This window comes from Accipiter gentilis, chromosome 11 (genome assembly GCF_929443795.1).
Source record: "Accipiter gentilis chromosome 11, bAccGen1.1, whole genome shotgun sequence".
NCBI lineage: Eukaryota > Metazoa > Chordata > Aves > Accipitriformes > Accipitridae > Astur > Astur gentilis.
Genome location: NC_064890.1, coordinates 27,894,311 through 27,913,836, shown reverse-complemented (window position 1 = coordinate 27,913,836; position 19,526 = coordinate 27,894,311). Strand labels below are relative to the sequence as shown.

Below are 19,526 nucleotides of genomic sequence, written 5' to 3'. Positions count from 1 at the left end.
TCTCTGTTCTGTAGAAGAACTAAGCAGAGGATGAAAGCCCAAGACACCACATTCACGCTTCAGCACAATGGTCAACTTAATAGAACATATAGATTCAGCCATTCATTTATATCCAGTTAGCAATTTTTAAATATTTTAAGAGTTCACATTTATTTTCTGATTGAAATGACTTTAAGAAGTCAACTGTCCTCCACAAGAAGGAAACTTAGAGGAGATTAAACAAGCGTCATCCAGGAGTTTAGAATATAGACTGATAGTACTTCTGGGAGAAAAAGTTAAAAAAAACTTATCAATGTTTTACCATCTCCAAATTCAAGTAGCTCATTAACACACAAATAACTTTAACACATCCCAGCTATGAAACACAGTAGCTTCATGACTAAACCATTTCTGGTTTGGTTCTGAACCAGCCATTTAAAAACCAGTTTTTAAAGACCATCCCTCCTGCTGCTACCACAGACCCAGCAGCAGGACTCTCATTTAGCACACATAGCACACAGACCCAGCTTAATGAGAAGGGAACAGGCATAACTGCAGATCACATTTTTCACCCTACTAAAAGCAGAGAATATCAACAAATCACCCTTTTTTTTCCCTCAATTAAAAAACCCCAAGTGGCAGAGACTTTCATTTTTTACTTAAAAAAATTATTTTCAAAGGACACAGCTTAAGTGATGAATTCTACATACAGTTAAATTTAAATCCAAAGCTCTGAAAAGAAATATGCAGTTTTGTGGAGGGCAAGTTGTAAATCACAACCAAATATTTAAGAGGAAGAATACTAAGAACAGGTATGTACATACTTGCATAAGCCTTTCTGGTAAAAACAATGTAAGCAAAAGAATCACAGGTCACACAGCTCTTGCCAGTGCACACAGGTGCAGTGCAATAGCACAGCGTGCACTCATCACTATTCAGGCACCCATCTGGAGCATGCCTGAGAGCAGTCTTCAGACAATTACATACAAATGTATGTAACCTGAAGGGATTACAATCTTAACTTTTCAAGTACTAAAACTAAATGCACATCAAAATATTTTTGGCCTTTATCCCATTTTTGTTTACTGTTCCCAGAAGTCTATGTGTTGACACTTTCTCTCCTACATATATTCCTATTTCTTACAACTGCTGAAGTGAGTACTTAGAGATACCACCTTTCCCATTATTGTTTCTTCTTTGAATATCCCAAACCCATGATGACAACAGTTTATTGATCTTATGCTTCTATTGAGATGCTTGTAAGATGAAGCCATTGTGAACTGCTCTGAATATTTTGAAAGAAAAAAAAATAAATTGCTGAAAGCTTCTGTTAAAGAAGTATTTTCCAGACACCTGACACTTATTCTTCAGTGGAATAAGATTGCAGAATTAAAAAAAAATGCAGTATCAGAAGATAAAGATGTGGAGTTTCTAGCCACTATGAAGTAAACAGATTTAAGCCAGAGTATTTTACTAGTGATGTTCAATTAAAATTTATTGTATCTTGAAATGCAATATTTTTTCCTGAAAAACTAACATCTATTGCTTTTAATGTACAGCTCTGTGTCAAAAATCTGCTGTCAAAAGATTATTCTATTTTGTTAGGATATACTCGACGGGAGCATTGCTCTTTCCAATATTGTGTTTCTTAATGATAATTTCAATACCGACCACTAGAGGGACCCCAAAAAGCATATGTATACCACAGCAGCTGTCTTTAAATACAGACTTTCTGCTTCCTTCCAGGGTACTGGTAGGACTAAGGCTTTGCTCATCCTTCCTTGTTATTGTTCATTTACAACACGATAATATTTTGTCTTAAGCAAACATAGATAAAAGTGCACTGAAAAAATCCAGTCATATTACAGGTTTGAAGGAGACTTATGACAGGGAAGAAAGTCAATTACTTGGAGATGAGCAAAATTAAAGGTAACCAGGCCTTCAAGACATACTGTCAATAAGAAGAAGGAACTTGGTAATGAAATGAAGAGACTTGCATCAGTCTGTAACTAATTCAATTTAGTCCAGCAACGCTGCAAAACCAGAAGTTCTGACCGAATATAAGAAGTCGTTTTTACCATGGGGCACAGACAATCAGCGGAACTGGCTGCTCGGAGAAGTTTTGTAGTCCCCATCTTTGGTGGGTTTCAAGACCAGATGGCAACTTAGCCCAATGTCATAGTAGAGGTGGCTTTAAGGAAGAAGTTGGACTAGAGACCTCGTGAGGTCCCTTCTGACCTGAATTACCCTGTGATCCTATGAAGATTACTGTAAAAACAGAGACTCTACAATCTGCGCCTGTAACTTAACTAATGACAAGATAGCAAGATATAGGTATCTACATATAGACATATACAAATATCTATAGATAACTATATTTTAAAGAATGAACAGAAGTTGATTACAACCTAATAATTTGTAGCAACAGAAACCAAACTCGCTTGCCCAGTGCAGACATCCACTCCCACACGTATTTCTATTCAGTGGCAGGTAGCCTTTGACAGACTTTCCATGCTATCACCTTTGAAGTATTTACATCTGACTGCAAAACCAGTCCATTCATACCTGTTTCCTTTTTCATTTCTTCTGCTCTCAACTTTTTTTTTTTGCACTTTTTTTTTTTTTTTGAACTTGCAAACTGCTACTACCTCACAATTACCACCTTCTTTTTCAAAGGAAAAATACTGAACAAAAGTCCAGAGGTTACAGAAGTCTTTTGTTCAAAGAACATCATGTAGTGCTTACAGCTGTACAGTACTGCAGACATGGTATCTGAAATCAAGGCAACAACTCAATGACATTAAAGCTACTGAAAAAGTTTCTCCATTTTTCAGAAAACCCCAATAAATATGACATTTAAAAGGTCCACCAACATGAATATGGAATTAGTACTTCAGGCATTCCATTTTAATGTTCAAGTTTTAAATTTCAAAGGGTACGGGCTGTTTCAGGATAGAAACACATAGTGCTACATAAATCTGCAACTGCATTTAAGCAGCACGTTATACGAGGGGGTACCATTTAATGTCTTGGACAGGTGCTGCATAACCACCACCTCAGGAAACAAGGTCTGTTTACATGTACGTCCACAAGAGGGAGACTAGAGCTTTTGGGAAAACAAATCTTGTTTTCCTAACCCTGCAAAGAACCCCACAAATACAACAGCAAGCTTTAAGATGCCAAATCCACTGTTCCTTGCTAAGTTGAAGAGAAATTAAATGTATTGGTATGTCTTACTTGCAATCTAAAAATGTACATAGAAGGTGTAGTGATAACCATCTAGATAAAAGCTCTGAAGAATCCTTTCGTCATTTTGAGGAACCATGCAGACAGTTGCGTTTCAGCAATCTGGCTTGCAGATAACCTTCTTGTCCAGACACCCGTGAAGTCCTTTTTTATGGCACAATTTGCCACACGACATTTGCCCATATTGAACACGATACCCAAGTCATAAACAATAAATAAATAAAATCTTAAAAGGCATATAAGCAATTTATTAATTATACATGATGTCTGTTCCAACTATGTTTGCTTCCAGCTATGCAGCACCTAAATAAGAAGAAAAGAATCCTGCACTGGTCTTATGCAAATGTACGGGATTTTGTTTGTTTGTTTTTATCTTTAGGTCTCCCTGCTTTTATGTTAAGGATGGAGAAAAAGAAAAAAACAAAAGGTTTTTCAGTTTTCAGGGCCACCCAAAACTTTGTATGTGACACCTACACAAAGATACAACCAGAGGTTTCTACAGGCTTGCTTCATCTTCATCCTGTCAAAAACACAAGGCAAAACATTATCACAAGAGAGCAAGCTGAGTGGAACAGCCCTAAAAGCTACCACTTGGAGCCTCCCACCCTCCATGAGCCACAGTAAACCAAGTGATACAGTGATAACTTGCTATCTCCCTGAAAAATGTCCCCAGTACCTGTCTGTTACCACTAAGCTGAATCTGTGGTGCAGAATTCACCACACCTGGCAAACACACATTCTTGTTTGGTATCATGCTCTCAAGCAAGACAAAGTTCATCTTCCTGGAAAATTTCAGAAGGAGAAGAGGAAGAGAAGATGTCTTCCATCTAGACACAGGTTTCCTTCCATCAGGCAGATATCTATAGAAAATTCAGTATTTCAGATTGGTGATCTTGAGAAGTATAAGCCGTTATGTAAAGTCTCATAACTGGATATGTTTATTAACTAGACCACCAGTGTATCACTAATATTAGAAAAAAATACAGCAGGTAGAAAATAATTTAACCTTAAGTTTAGTCTCAATCTTTTCTTATTGAGATCCTAAAGCAAGGAAATGATGCTACAAGACACTAATATTTTAGTCTATTAATCTGCAAACTGAACACTGCTTCAGATAACCAGGAACCATCTTCAGAAGCTTTTGGAGCCAGTTTCACCACTCCAGTGCTGTACATTAAGCCTGGAACTGAGAAATGAAGCAGTAATAGTGTGTCCACAGCAACCAAAGGAAAGCTATTTGCCTATTTTCTGGCTTATTGGGGTTTTAAGTGATGAGGTGGGAAACTCCATACAGGTAGTATTGGAAGAACATACTTCAGTGTAGTATGAGCTGCAAGATACTTTTTCCAGGCACTATCTGCGGGAGGAAGGTAGGGGAGTCCTCTACCTTCTTGGAGCAGAACTTATTAGGAGAATGGAACATACAGTTCTAGTAAGAAGGCCAGGCTGGAAAAGGTGACAGCTTAGTTTCAGGTTCGCTAGTTTTAGGCTTCATTTCAGATTGTCAGTTCTTGTACCTTTCTGCTTCTGAACTCTGTTTACATGATTGTTTTAAAATTAAAACCAGGCATCTGTGCAAGTTCTACAGTACACATTGGTGGGAAGGTAGACAGCCACAAAGTTATCTTCATATGACTAGAAAAGTACAAAGGATGTGATTATAAAAGGGATTAGCATAAAAATTAACAATGGGGATGGCAGAACTCTATGCTGTGACATTCCCAATTATCCTGCCCTGTCTTCCTACATGCTTACTCCATCACATTTTTACAAACAAGCTGGTTTAGCTAAAAACATGCACACTTTGACATAAAGTAGAAAACCACGTGAGTTATCCACCTAATCAGAAACTTCTCAGACTGTTTTCAACTTTACTTTCAAAGTGGGGGTAAAGTCAGCAGTCAAGAAATTCAGCACATACATGTGAAGCCTACTCCACCTTTCTAATGAAAGGGCAATTCTCTGTCACGTAAAACACTCCTGAACTACATCTATGGAAATAACCCTTGACCAGGGTAAGCTAATGGCAATGATAACAAGTTTAATATACTTGGGATAGAACATTACTGATATAATGCTAATGGATTTCAGTGCAGGTTTTGCTTCTGTTTTACACAAAGGCTGCTCAGCTGACATTCCAAGACACCACAGTACATTGTCAGAATGCCTCTCTTAAAAATAGCACCAAATGTTGCTACTGTCCCCAAGTATTTTATACCTCTGCCCAGAAACAGTGATCAAAAGTTGTCAGCCCGTCAGTACCACCATACAGTCAATACCAGCTGGGAAAAGTACTATCATCTAGTTTGGTGTCTAGACTCCTTCCCCCTACCTGATGAACAAGACTCAACACTTACGTTCAAAAGCCACTTTTCCAAACTCACAGAACTCACACATGTAGCATGCTTTTGACTTCTCTTAACTTGGGTAAGAGGAGGGAAGAAATGTATGGACATAGCCCAGATGAACACAGTACTTAGGTAAAGGTAATTTTGCATCTGATTTTTTTTATATTTAGTCCCTCTGTCCTGATGTTTGACCAACATAATAAGTCTTTCTGTCCTGAGTTCATAGCGCTAGAACAAAAAACTCTCTGAAAGGCATGAAGTATAATAGAGCATAACATCACAAGTTATTTTTTGCTCTGAGGTGGATGAAAGATCTTGACTCAATCATTATTAAATTCCCTCATTTTCTTGCCCCAGCCATAAAACGCACTGTAGTGCATTAACTTTTCCCAGGCTATTTACCTTTACTGAAATGTACTGTTTGTCATTTGGCATGGTTAACTATCACACAATGATAATGTCAAGGTCTTTGAAATGATTATGTGGCAGTGCAGACTTACTATCTTATCAGCAGCAATAAATATCTTGCTAAAATTGAGGTGTTACACAATTGCTTTATTCTGACTATGCAACCTGAAGAGAGACCTACCTTGTGAACTGGGTGATATTGCAATGAAAATTTCCCCCTTCCATTATCATCTTCTCAAGAGGGCAAAATAGACCAAAACTTTCATCATGAAACCACTTTTGATACTCCTCAAAACTGTTCTGAATGTAACCATAAGTGAACATATGTAGGCAACTTAATACCAGACCCGAGCAGTGATTATATTTTCAGGTATATGCATGTGACAGTATGCTTCAAGCTCAACTTGAATCTGTACAATGACAAAAGACAAAGGTCTAGTTCCTGTAATACCCTACAAAAAGAAAAAAAAGACTTTCTGAAGACTTTTCTTTAAACATACACAAAATTCATAACCATTTTAGAGCAGAAACACTGAAGACAGACTTGGTCATTGACCAGGACTCAATTGTGCCAGAAATTTTAAGAGTGAGGGGCAAAAAACCCCCACGCAAACAACATAAAACCTCCACATATCCCATCCACAATGAGACAAAGAGCTTATGTCAAAGTAAAGGAGGTTTCAGTGATTCACCTATTTGTCCCTCCTCCTAACAAAGAGCTATTAACATGAAACATCAACTCAAAACGCTCTCTTTACTGGTAAAGCCATTAGGTTTCTTTAACTCTACTTTATGCAAACAAGAACTTGGAGGATGTCATCACCAAAATCCACATTTACTAGACAACCTATGACATGTAATCCTACCAGCAGTAAGCTAGTTATCAGTTGGTCACGCCTTTTCCTTTGGCCTAAAACAAAATCACAGCTTAACATTAATAAAATCAATGTACCTTTAAGAAAACACTGCAGGTTAAAAGAGGTTTTTTAAAAAAGACTGCTTAAGTATTTCCAGGACTTACAAAAGGATAAAGTATATCATTTACATTCTAGAGCATGAGGGAGGTGAATGACACAAGATAAGCAGAATAAATTTCTCAAGGTAGCATTCACTTAAATGAAGTATTCAAGCTATAGTAGCTCTACAAAGGCTATACAGAGCAGGTCTTACAATGCCTTCTTGTTTCACCTAGCCATTACCTTACTTCTTGTTTGTCTTTCTAAACTCTTCAGTCAGCACTTATGCTTTGATATACTACATTCTCATCAACAAAACTGTTTTTACATCCATCAGTATTCAGTTCCCAATTTTGACCTAGCAAAAATATGCAAATTACTCTACTGAACACTTTCTCCTCAGTCCCCTATCCTATTGCAGAGAAACCATCTATCTACCCACTCCTAAACTCATCTTCTTTCTTAGAATGCATTTCAAAAATCAGTTTATTTCTCACTAGGCCTTCCCCACTCCACATACACTTCATGAATTAGACAAAAAAAATGGCAAGTTTCTGTGCATTACCTCCAGATGACATGAGATAAAAAAGCCTATTGGCTGCCCTGACAGTGCAACAGAGAAAGCATAAATACTAAACTCTCCCTTACATGAAAGGTAAGTATTGTGCTTTGCATTCACACACATTCCAGTTGTGGACAAGAGAAGCTTCCTAAAATCATTCCGGTTCTTAAGTGCTGAGACAGCCAAATAATGTGGACCTTAGTTCTTAACACCTGTGGTAAACTGATCACATGGGAAGTAATCTCACAATAATCTCAACTCACTGACAGTTCTGATGCCCTCCTACAGAACATCCTGCTTGCTGTAATGAAACAGGTGAAATGGGATTGCAGTGCCACACAGAAGGTCTGTTTTGATCCCTTAGCTTCACAGAAGCTGGTTTGTTGTGTTTCATCCCCGTTTCAGAAGACAGTGGAAGAAGCCCACAAGAAGCAGCAGCTGCTGCCTAGGCAGTTCTAATGATGGGAGTGGTATGCACAAATGTCAAATAATGGAAAGGAATAAAGACAGCATGAAGATTTTTGAAAAATCCAGACCTTGTCATCTAACTTCTACTTTTATTTGGTACAAATGACATCTCTGATTGCCACTTAATTTATCTTTTCATTTGAGAAAGACTACTCTCGCAAAAGTGAAAAGCCACAACTGGACACTATGCAAGCATGACTCGTATGTTAGCACAAGGTCTTAGGAAACAAAGAGATAGCAAGTAAATATTTGTATATAAAGACCAACTATGCATAACATACTCTAAGTTTATAAATAAAGTTTTGCCCTTAAAATTGCCATCTCAGAATCCAAACTTCTTTTTTTTTCCTTCAAAGTTTAGCCAAAGGCCTTTCCAAACATAAACCTGCAGCTTTGCACTCTGGTTTACATTTTCAAACACCCAGGACAAAGTTTAATAATGCAAAGCCTGCCCCTGTTTTTTAAAGCAGGATGTTTATCCTAACACCCAGCTTTCTGATGGCAACAATATGTAATTATTTCAGAGTCTGTAGCTTTCTCTTCTTTCATGAACAATTTTTAGCCTCTCTGATCAGAATAAATGAATGGCATTTAAATTTGGTACCACACATCACACTTCACATTGGCACTTCAGCACAACTATGTTTCCTCCTTGTCTATGAGTACTCTGCTCACAGTGAGGTTCAGGGCCCAGAGCAATTCAATTCTACTAATGAGAACCAACAGGCCTCCAACTCTGTTCTCTTTAGAGGGCTACACAATCCACATATCTCAGATAATATGGTGAAAGAGCTGTGGTATAAAAAACGAATTTCAGTTAGTTGAAAAACAAGCCATTTCAATTTGACCCAGACAATGTATTTTTTCTGCAGCAGAGGGAAGAGAGTTTATCTTGGGTCAGCCCAGAATTTCTTTCTTTTTGATGCAAAATGAAACATTGCATCAGACTGTGCAACTACAGACATCTCACAATGCACTGCTTCAGACTGCTGAGACACGAAGTGGTAATTCAAGAAACAATCTGTTACTTGTTTTTAAAAGGAGATTACACCTTCTTTTAATCTGGATTATTCCAGATTGCACTAGAATAAATGTATTTTATTTACAGAGAAGTTTTCTTTTTCCATAGGAGGCTGTCTGTGAAAGGAATATAGCCAGATACCCACAAAAAACTCAAAAGGAGGACATAAATTTAAATAAACAATTAACTGATTTAACTTACATCCTTATACAGAAGAGGCAATATGATTTGGGAAAGGCAGAGGACATATTTCTTGCCCTTACACTGCAGTTACATGAAGTAGTAAGATTAGTTTTTATCTTAAATTTATATCTTGCTCAGCTGAGGAATATACTTAAATTTAATAAAACTTATCATAGTCTTATCTTCTGAGACGTAAGAGGAGAAATAAATATCTAGACACTAATCTTTCCTTATACAGACAGCAGTGAAGTTACAAAAAGCTAACGAAGTACTCATCATCTTAACCAACAGCAGCTATGTCTATAAAGATGTCTCTGTATATTAACAATAAATCGTATGCTGTATTCACAGACATGGGGTTTTTTGGTACCTGCAAGTAAGGTTAGGGTCAGCATTCCTTGACAGAAGCAGTTCTACAGTCTTCAGGACGTTTTCCTCTGAAGCATGTGCAGTACATGCCGCCATCAGCACAGTGTACTTATCTGTTTTGAAACTTGCAGTTAGAGAATTACATATATAAACACCATGATAATCCAGAAGTTCCTTTAAAAGCCTTTACATTTGCTAGAGTTGTTAATTGGGTTCTGATGCTCTAAGATGTTTAGAACAGGGTAAAAAAACTTGTTTTTCTTCCAGTTAAAGTCACTAGTATCATCAGGTAAGATAAAGGCATCTGAGAAGAGAGGATACACAGAAAGATGAGAGTGAATGGCAGTAGTAAAGCATCTGTCCCTACTGAAGTTTAGGATACTTCTTAGATACCTCCAAAACCCAGTAGGAGCTTAACTATAGACGCTTGTTTCTCAAATCTTTTTCCACACCAGTAGATTCACTCCCTGTTCCTCCCCACCTCTCCCCAAAACACAGTCAAGGGAAGAAACAGCTTACAGAAAGTTAACAGGAATGGATTAAAAAAGTGCAAGAAATGTATTATAAACACACAGCAACATCAATTTTAGGGACAACAGAGGCCCATACAAAGGACAGCTGAAGTACCAAGGCTTTATTATAGGGCTTGAGGAAAAGGAAGTAAGCATACTAAACTAGACTACTACGGTGTGTAACAGCATGGTCTTAGATGTGGATTTCAACAACATCTACACAGCCCATAAAAATTCATCAGGAGGAACCAGCGTATTTGCTCCAGCTCTGAAGCCAGCTGGGTGTTACACGCCACCTTTGCTCACAAATCAGAATTGTACACACCTGCTGTTTGCCCACAGAACAAGGGAGATCTCCTTTCTCATAGTTCTCCTGAAGATATGTGGGAAGCATCAAACCTCAAGGACCTTAGCGAGTTAGTTGGTCCTACAGTCAATTAGAAGACTGCCATTTGAATAACTGCCCTTTTTACTTATTGCATAAACTTGTTCACAAGTTCAAACATGCCTTTAACAATTTAACAAGTATAATTTTAGCTGTACCTACTTCACTGTACCATGAAGCGTTACAACATATTTGCTAACTTTCTTGTTGAGATTTTAAGACTGTGTATATATTAACACCTTTATTCTTCAACTGAGCTCAGATTTTATTATATTTAAACATGAAAAGTTTGTTATGTACTTTAGCCCTCTCTGTTATACTTTATTTCTCACCACTTCTTGTCCCCCACCCCTCCAACCAAAGACCTTAGTTTTGCATTTAAATTAATCTAGTTTCTTAATACATCATCTTTTAATTTTCAACTACCTCATGTAGAATTTCTAACACATATAAATCAGTATATTAAATGAAAATTAAGTTTCAGAGAGTCACTTAAACTCCTGAACAGTAAGCAATTAATCCTTCAGTAAATTATTTGATACAGTGACAGATTTTTACTCAAAATGGTTAACCTGGTTATCAATAACAACATGAATGGAAAGGTGGCAGGACTTTGAACAAAGGTATGGATAAGCACCATTAATCTGGGTATGATATTTAGGAGAAACCTGTAGTAATATTTGTATTCAGTATTTCATGTAGTGATAAAGAGTGGGAAATTAATTTCTGTTAGCCTACCTATAGTTTATACATGTGAGCAAGAGAAGAAGGGAAAGAAACACCTTAGAATTCTCCGGTGTCTCTTTTGCAGAGAAAAACTGGTAAGAGACTGCAAAAAAGATTAGTTTATGTTCAGCCTAATTGAAAAATCCAGAAAAGCCAGTGAATTTACTCCTCAAGGATGCTGCATTCTGATCCCATCACATAGTGAACGCTGCATTAATTCCTTGTTCTTCACAACTAAGAAAAAGGGTAAAATTAAGTATCCACCTACAAAGAATGACCAAAATGTGACAAAAGGCGATTAACAGTATAGATATTATTAGGATTGTAAACATTACAGGCTAATTAGTACAGGATCACTTGTGTGATTGCCTGCTGATGTAAAAAAAGCAGCAGGACTAGTAACATTTAGTATCACTTCAGGATGGCATAGCTTTACTGAACACATGTGGCCTGACCTGAATCAATGACTTTCAAGACTGTTCCTGAGTGGACAGTACCCTGTTGCACATATGCCGTAGCTACTGTTTCCCTACACAGGCTAACAGGGAAACAAGCTGAGAAACTTGATCCTAGCAAGGTGCCACTTAGGGCAAACACACTTGGTCACACACTGAAAAAAATGCCATGCATGTTGGTTAACTGGTCAGCTGAAACTGCTGCCCATAGCAGTTTTTGCCCCATTTATAGCTCTACTGCCATAAACAAGGAACAGGTATGAGTTGTAGGCAGCCACATGGAAGTTCTCTGAAGCTGGCTACAAGGACAGTAACTCAAAGGCATGATTGCTTTTGGTGCAGGCAATCTACTCTGATCTCATACTCTGATGAGCTGCTAAGAAGTTCAAGAAAATTTGCAGAGCCAGACTTGTACCATCTGCATTTCACTCTACTACTGTAACAAATATCGGCAAGTTACCAGAAAATATGATCACTGCTTTTATGTACTTGGCAGCATTGCGTGTTTCATCAGTTTCTTCTGTACTGCAATGTTTTTTCTTGAACTTCCATAAATATTCCAACACAATGAAAAAGAAGGAAAACAACCACAGTTTAAGTAGGAAAAAGTTATCATTAAGCCACAAAAATTGACAGAGGAGCTGATAGAAGCTCCACTGAACTTTTGCAGAAAAGGGCGATCTAGTAACACGTTAAAGAAGTTTTCACTTAATAGAAAAATTGTGCTCTAGTTTTAGAGTAGTTCACATTAGTCTCCCACAAACTGGAAAGCTACTGCTGTTGTTTGGGATTCTAGCTAGTTTCTGCATGTACATACTTCGTAACAGGACCAAACAAAGGAAGTTTTAATTGTACAACTTTATCCTAGAATTCTTGAACAACTATTTCCAAACACTCTTTTTAAAAAAGTACTTGGGGATTGGGAGGTGGGGGGCAGGAAAGACAGAATGAGAGAAAAAGAAAACCCATTAACTGATTCCAGATCAGTTCCAAGAACACAATTTTTACTTTAAAACTACTGCTTTTACTTCAAAACTGTGAAAGCTAGTCTAGGTCCCAGTTCCACTGTGAACTTTGATTTTTTTCCCTATATATGTAAAAAGAGAATAAGGATAGAACAATGTCTGGTACTGAACATTAGTGGCCAGTATTTTTCATTCACATCTTACCTATTTCAAAACATGCATTAGCACCTCTGTCCAGAAGAAGACGTACTACCGCAAAGTCAGCCACACTGGCAGCACACATCAGGGGAGTCCATCCAAAATGAAAGCTAGATTCTATGCTTATACCTGTCAAAATTTAAGATATTAAAATCATAAAGCTGCACCACAATAAACATGCTTTTTATAAACCTTACTCTCAATATATATCATTACAAAGGTTACAGTTTGCATTTAGTCCTAAGGAGACAAGTCTCTTACACCATTTTAATTTTTTTAATACACCTTTATCTAGAATACCAGAAAACAACTTTTAGAACTGACACCAAGGAAGCTCAGACCTCAATCCAAGAAGTTAAGTACCACAGAAAGACTACATTTAAAAAAAATGTAAGTAATAAATTTAGCTGCAAAAATAATTTCAGAGCAGTACACAGAATCTCTGTTTTCTCCACTTATGTGCAATACCTTTCTTCAATCAAAATGAAAAATTTTGATTCTTGCTAAGCCAAGTGGACTGCTGTGGAAGCAAACTGCTTGTCAGGCAATTAAGATCCTATTGACTAGGGTTTTCCCGCTTCACAGCTCCTTTTCTTCTTTGCCTTGCCTGGCAGTTAACTAGAAGAGACCATTTTTGCGTTCAGTACTACCAAAATATTATCTCCATACAAAGAAGAAATAGAAGATTATGCAAGATTCAGTCACAATCACCAGATTTGTTTGTTACTCTTTATAATAGCCACATCTTCCTTTGTGGCTAGAAGTAAGCTTGCCAGACAGCCCTCCCAAATTCACCAAGAACCAAGTACCAGATCAAGATAGTAATCCGACAACTTCCAAATAAAAATCTCTACACGTTTTTGCAATAAGAGGAATCATCCTTTCTTCAATCCTTCTTCAAATATTACCTCCTCTAGAATAGTTTCCATCAGTGGTTTCCATGTTAGTCCAACAGTGATTATGGATAATCAAAAATACTTCTTTAAAAGAGACAGCTCTGGAAAATACCTAAACTGCCCTAGGAAATTTGTGACAGTCAAGCTCCATGCATACCTTTTCATGAAAAATGTATATTTGCTTCCCTGCCTTGGTAGTTTGTCAAAGATGTGCTCAGTGTAGCAACATAAAGCCATTAAAGCTGAGGGAGTAACAGGTCACTGCTCTTGGATTGATTCTTCAACTGTTAAAGATCTATAGTTGTAGAAGTGATCAGTAAAGAGGCAACATTCAATGAAAGCCAGGTATGGAAGCATTCTAACACCTGCAAGCCACAGAATTTATGATAAAATCTTCTTAGTAATGCATACATACTAGCTGCAGTCCTTAATGTCGCAGTATGCCAGTTTATCTGCATTATACAAAACACTTCATTGAAGTCCACAGCCAAGTACTACAAGGGGAGCCAGCAAGCCTCCCTTCGCAGTCAAACCTGAACTTCCTTGTAGACAAGTCACTTCAAGAATTTAGAAAGTATGACATCCAACAGCGCACTGAAGTAACACTAGTAAGAAAGGAATACCAGAAAGCTGGCACTGTCAGCCTTAACAAGTCCCTTTTCCTCTTAAGAAGAAAAGCAGTCCATGCAACTATCTAGAGCTTTTTATTTTAATACATACCTGAACAATAGTGACAAAGGATCTATTTGGCAGGCATATAGAGACTTACTAAAACTCAAGAAGGTATTGTTCTCGTTGCTTTCTTTACACTTATAGCAAACAGTATCTCACGATGCTAGTGCTTTTTCTAAGTTCTAGAAGTATAATGGTCTATTTGGCAATGAAATGCCAAACCTGTGTTACAGCTTGTTTGTCCTGCATGGTCTCCTGCCATCTTTGTAGTGACTGCCTTGAAGTACCATGCAGTATGAAAGTCATCAGGGGAAGACCAAGAAAGGACAACTGAAGCAGTAAGTCACGTTGCTTCTTGGCTGCATGGTTATACAAGTTGTTGACTGAACCAGAAATGTCTCCCCCGGTTACTACTCAGGCTCTCTCATTACAGGAGCTGTTCTTGAAGTAAACAGTGTTAGTTTAGCATTTAAAATGGCCCTTAAGAAGTCCTATAAGGTAACAGTGAAGCCCAGAAAAAATTTTTTAGTAAAAAATCAGGCCAGATGAAACAGCCAGAGAGAAGTGAGGCTGCTGCAGCTCCACAACCCCAGGTCCAACCACTACAGATGCGGAGCGTGTATTCCCAGCAGACACACACATACACCACCACCCACACTGATCAACACAGACACACAGAGCACTCGTGAGCACAGACAGCACCAATGGTCTCATCCTGCTCCCTTTTGGGATAGATCTATCTCTTCCAGCTGCTGGCATCAGAGACACACGGGCCTCTGACCCCCTGTCCCACTCCTGGGGCTGGCACATCCTTTCACTCCTGTCTCTACAGTCGCTGGCACCCAGGCACAAGGTCCCTACGACAGCCCAGGGAGTCCCTTCCTCTGAGACCATTATTTGGGTTCTTGCCTGCCCTAGGCCTCTCTGCTCCTCTGGGCTTGTGGAGATGGGCCTGTGACAGGCTGATGGCTTCCATGACGGGCCAATGGCTTCCATGATCGGCCTGGGAGGAGCTGGGCCAGGGTGTTATTTGGGCTTCCCCACCTTCCATTACGTCTGTGTGTTCCTTTGTGGGCATGAGCAGAGGAGCTTTTCAGACACATAGCCTCACAAATTATGTCTACGAGGCAAAGCAGATACAACATTCTTTTTTACAATCTGAGTTAGAGATAAATATCCTCCTTTTTAAGCAGGAATGGGGAGAAATACGTTCTGACCCCAGACAAGCTCTACAGCAGAAACTATATGAAGCATGTGAATAACGGTGAAGAACAGCAAAGGAAAAATTATGTTCTTTCTGTGATTACTGCAGTTTCTCTGGTATCTCTTTCAAATATTTTGTTGACTGTGGCTAATAATAGCTATGGTAGAAAGGCTCTGTAGAACTGCCTCAGTACCAAAGATTCTTAAAGCAATGGCTAAGCAAGCCAGCAGATAACATGTTCTCACTCTACCTGAAAGAATGGCCCCAACTGTTGCTAGGAAATCCACTTCCAACACAAATCCTGAGTTTGGTCAAGTGCTGGTAGCAAGCCTCCTACAAGCTCTACTGAACATACACTAAAGGCAACTTTGGAGGCAAAGATTTCATCGGGCTGAGCACTGATCCTCTGAAGGACAATGTCACCTTTCTTCAAAACCGCCTCCCTGTTAGACAGGCATTGTGTTCTACTGCTCTGCAGGACAGTACTGGATAGGTCAAAATTTACTGTTAATCATATTTTCAGGAAATGATAGATTCTCTTGTGATACTGCCTTGTACATTTCAGGAGACAGGACACTAGACTACAGGAATCTCTGGCCTGACGTTATGCTCTTACAGATACCTATTATCATCTTCCAATAGCATAGAACTGCTCATTATCTAACAGGCATCAACACAGAAAATGAACTATTGCTGTTTGACTGCAATACAAGCAGTCAAGCATGGCTATAACAAAACAATTAAGCAATCTGATGCACAGAAATCACTAAAAACTCTACCTATAAGAACATATTTTCTCAAACCAAAACAGAAGATGCATTTCACTCTGTATTATGCCTCTGTGTTTCAGCCTGTGCAATAGTTTTTACTTAATTTAAAAAGAAAACCATTTCCCCACTGTAGTGAGAAACAGTCTTCTTCTAAAAGGGGAAGTAATGTCTTTGTTTTAAAACTCAGAAAAACCCATTGCTAACCAGAAAACTACTTTCTTCCAGCCATAAGACAGATTTTCCTCAGATAACAAGCTCTTGGCTACTATATTCTGCTTGCTTGCCGAAGCAGAACTTCCTGACAATTATCACTAGGCAGGTCAACTCAGCTATGCAGTTTTTCATTGCCCTGGATGCTTCAATAAGTGATCCAATCCTCCTAACACTGAATAACAGAAACACGTTACAGACAAATACTGAGGAACAGAACAGGGAGAAAGGCTTTTAGTGTTAAGACAAACTACTTTTTAGGGACAAATGCCACACAAACCCTATTAGACCTTTCAGAATTACAAAATCGTTGTCCAGCTGATGTTGCCAGGACAGCAGTTATTACACAGGGCACATACCAGAACCTTAACAGTGCTGTGAGTGAGGAAAAAAAAAAAAAAAAAAAAAAAAAAAAAGGAATTTCCAAAGTGGGGGAGCATTAAAACAAAAAAAGTCAGCCTCCTCTTCCTGCCCCCTCTCCCCCAAGCAACGCTCAACACCAAATTAAGACCACCCACTGAATTCTCACTCTCAATTTAAACCACCTCAAATTCGTTGTTTGTAATTGATATTTTCAGGTTGAAAATGCATCTGAAAACAAAGAAACACCTTATTTGATAGCTCACACATTTCACAATTTTCAGGGCTCCTGCTTGACGTAAGAAATAAAAATCAGAAGGAATTTCCTGCAATACCACATACTGAGTCACTGAAAAAGTAATTTCATCTTTAAAATAAGAGTTTATATCCTGTATTGAAAACATTCACATATTCCTACATGCACTCAACACATTATTTTGAAACAGGAACTTTGAAGCTTTAGAATCCTCGCCAAGTTCAATTAAAAATATTAAACTTCGTAACTGACTTTCCTCACCGGAGTTCAAGAGTTCTTCAATTAATGACACATCACCGTGAAATAGAGCTTTCTTTAATGCTTCATTCTTGTCCGCCTGCAACATTTGATCCAACTGCTAGATAAGCAAAGAGAAGTTAAGTCAAAACCTAGTAACTATTTCAAGGTAAAAAGTACAGCTTGATTTCAGTATAAAAGCACTAATGATCTCTGTAAGGACAAAGCAGGGAAGGGGAGGGAGCAAGGCAAAACTTTCCTCCTTCTGTCTCTGTAGACCTGCTTAGGGCCTACTGTAAAACATAAAGTTGCAAAATTAACTTTTCAGAAAGGATCCATTCTCTGATAATATAAATATCCTCTTTCTCAACAGACCTGCTATCCTCCTACGCTGCTCTCAGTTTTTCTTAATGGTATTTGATTTCAGTTAAGATTCTTTTTCATCTTTTGGCACTAGAAAAACGTTGCAACACATTTCTGTACCTTTTTTGTACATTTCACATGTTGTGAAGCACAGCGCTAAAAAATATATGTATCAGACATAAAAGTTTGGGGCAACACAGCTCAATGACTAGCTGTCTGGTTTAACGCAGCATGAATCCACCGCTGGTGAGTCTTACCGTTCCTCTTTTGTCCTATTCCTGTGGTAGCAGAGGTATTTGTGTTGCTGCATCATGAAAGATCTGGCTGAAAAATGCCCTGACCAAAGACTAGTTTATGATCAGACAAGTTGTCCGATTCAAGTTCCTTTCAAAAGCATCACAGATTTGTTCTCTATTAAAGCTGCAGATGCAGCTGAAGATTACTGCTGGCATTATCTAGATTATACAAAACATATACACCAATAAGTGGAGGACTATTCACTAGTTTCTTTGCAGACAGACATGGGTATGGAAAGAAAAGAAGTCCTATTTCATGATAAGTTCTGAAGTCATAACATGAGAACTTCGAATTACTCAATTTTCCCCAGCACACTGTAGTCTATCTTTCCAACAACTTTTGTAACGATTTTAATAAGTGCTTAGTGTCTAGACAACCAAAGGTGAGAGAGAAACAGCCAATATAATAATTTAGCCCTAGTTTTGTTCTGTTCAGCCAACAATGTCCAAATAATGCCTACCTTTGGATAAGAACCTCCATTTAAAGATCAAGGCCCCTGAAAAACCTGACTATAACCTTTAGCAAGAGTACTGCAAGTACTGAGTTACTTCCATTTTCCAATTCCGGCCATCAGACAAATCAACTGCTGAAAAGCCTTGCAGAGTCTCCCTCTACCTCACACTATCAGATGCCTCACACCTATTAGATGCAATAAAATCACTTAAATCTTTAGGTTAGCGAGAAAGAGACTCAGAGATTTAAGATATAAAACAGCTTTACAGGCCCCCAGTCGCTTTCAAATTTGTTCTTGTGTTAAAATAGGGACGAGGGTTTGTTATTAAGGGGGCGAAAACCATTTTAAACAAACGCTGAGGTTTTACATAACAAGGCAACTCTCCCAAATTTAGGTTTTCTTGACTCCTGGATTGAGGGTACACCGCCACTACCCTGCTAAGAAATAATCACAGAGGAGGCACCAGCCGCAGCCCCTCCCGAGGCCACCCTCCTCAGCGAGACCCACCGAGCCCCGCTCCCCTCACCGCCATTTCAGGCCGAGGCCGCCTCCCTCAGGAAGCGCTTGGCCGTCTCCCCAACCCCGAGACCCCCTCCCCCCGGCCGTAGGCCCCAGCCCGAGGGCGCCGGCAGCGGAGAGGCTGAGCCCCACCTTCGGCTCACGCCGCACGACGCCGATATCCCAGCCGTCCTCGTCGCTGTCGTCCTCTTCCCCCGCCGCCACGACGCGGGATCCCCACGGCGCGGAGGCCATGGCGTTCGCGCGCGCGGTCGCCTCGGCGCCGGCGCGTCACGTGGCTCCGCGGCGGCCGCGCCGCTTTCCCGCGCACGAGGCGCTCGCGGGGCTTCTGAAGGGCCCGTCGCGTGCCGGCTGCGTCGCGACCCGCCGCCGGCGACCCCTCCGGGCGGGCGGGCTCCTCACAGCGCGGCCCGCCTCCTCACAGCGCGGCCGGCGTCCGTTTCTGCGCCAGGCAGCCGTCGTTCCTGAGGGGAAAGGGGTAGTTTGGCGTGTGCTGGTGATGGCGTT

At 39.3% G+C, this 19,526-nt stretch overlaps 1 protein-coding gene across 1 annotated transcript in view; it reads right to left on the bottom strand.

The window, feature by feature from the left end:
* Positions 1-19,253, bottom strand: part of ASZ1 (ankyrin repeat, SAM and basic leucine zipper domain containing 1) — a 41,679-nt gene extending 22,426 nt beyond the window's left edge. The window contains exons 1-4 of the mRNA XM_049814032.1: positions 19,152-19,253; positions 17,411-17,507; positions 12,788-12,910; positions 9,542-9,653 (exon numbers count right to left, since the gene is read on the bottom strand). Coding sequence (XP_049669989.1) covers positions 9,542-9,653; positions 12,788-12,910; positions 17,411-17,507; positions 19,152-19,253 — 434 coding nt within the window. The remainder of the gene's footprint in view (positions 1-9,541; positions 9,654-12,787; positions 12,911-17,410; positions 17,508-19,151) is intronic.
* Positions 19,254-19,526: the final 273 nt, after the last annotated feature.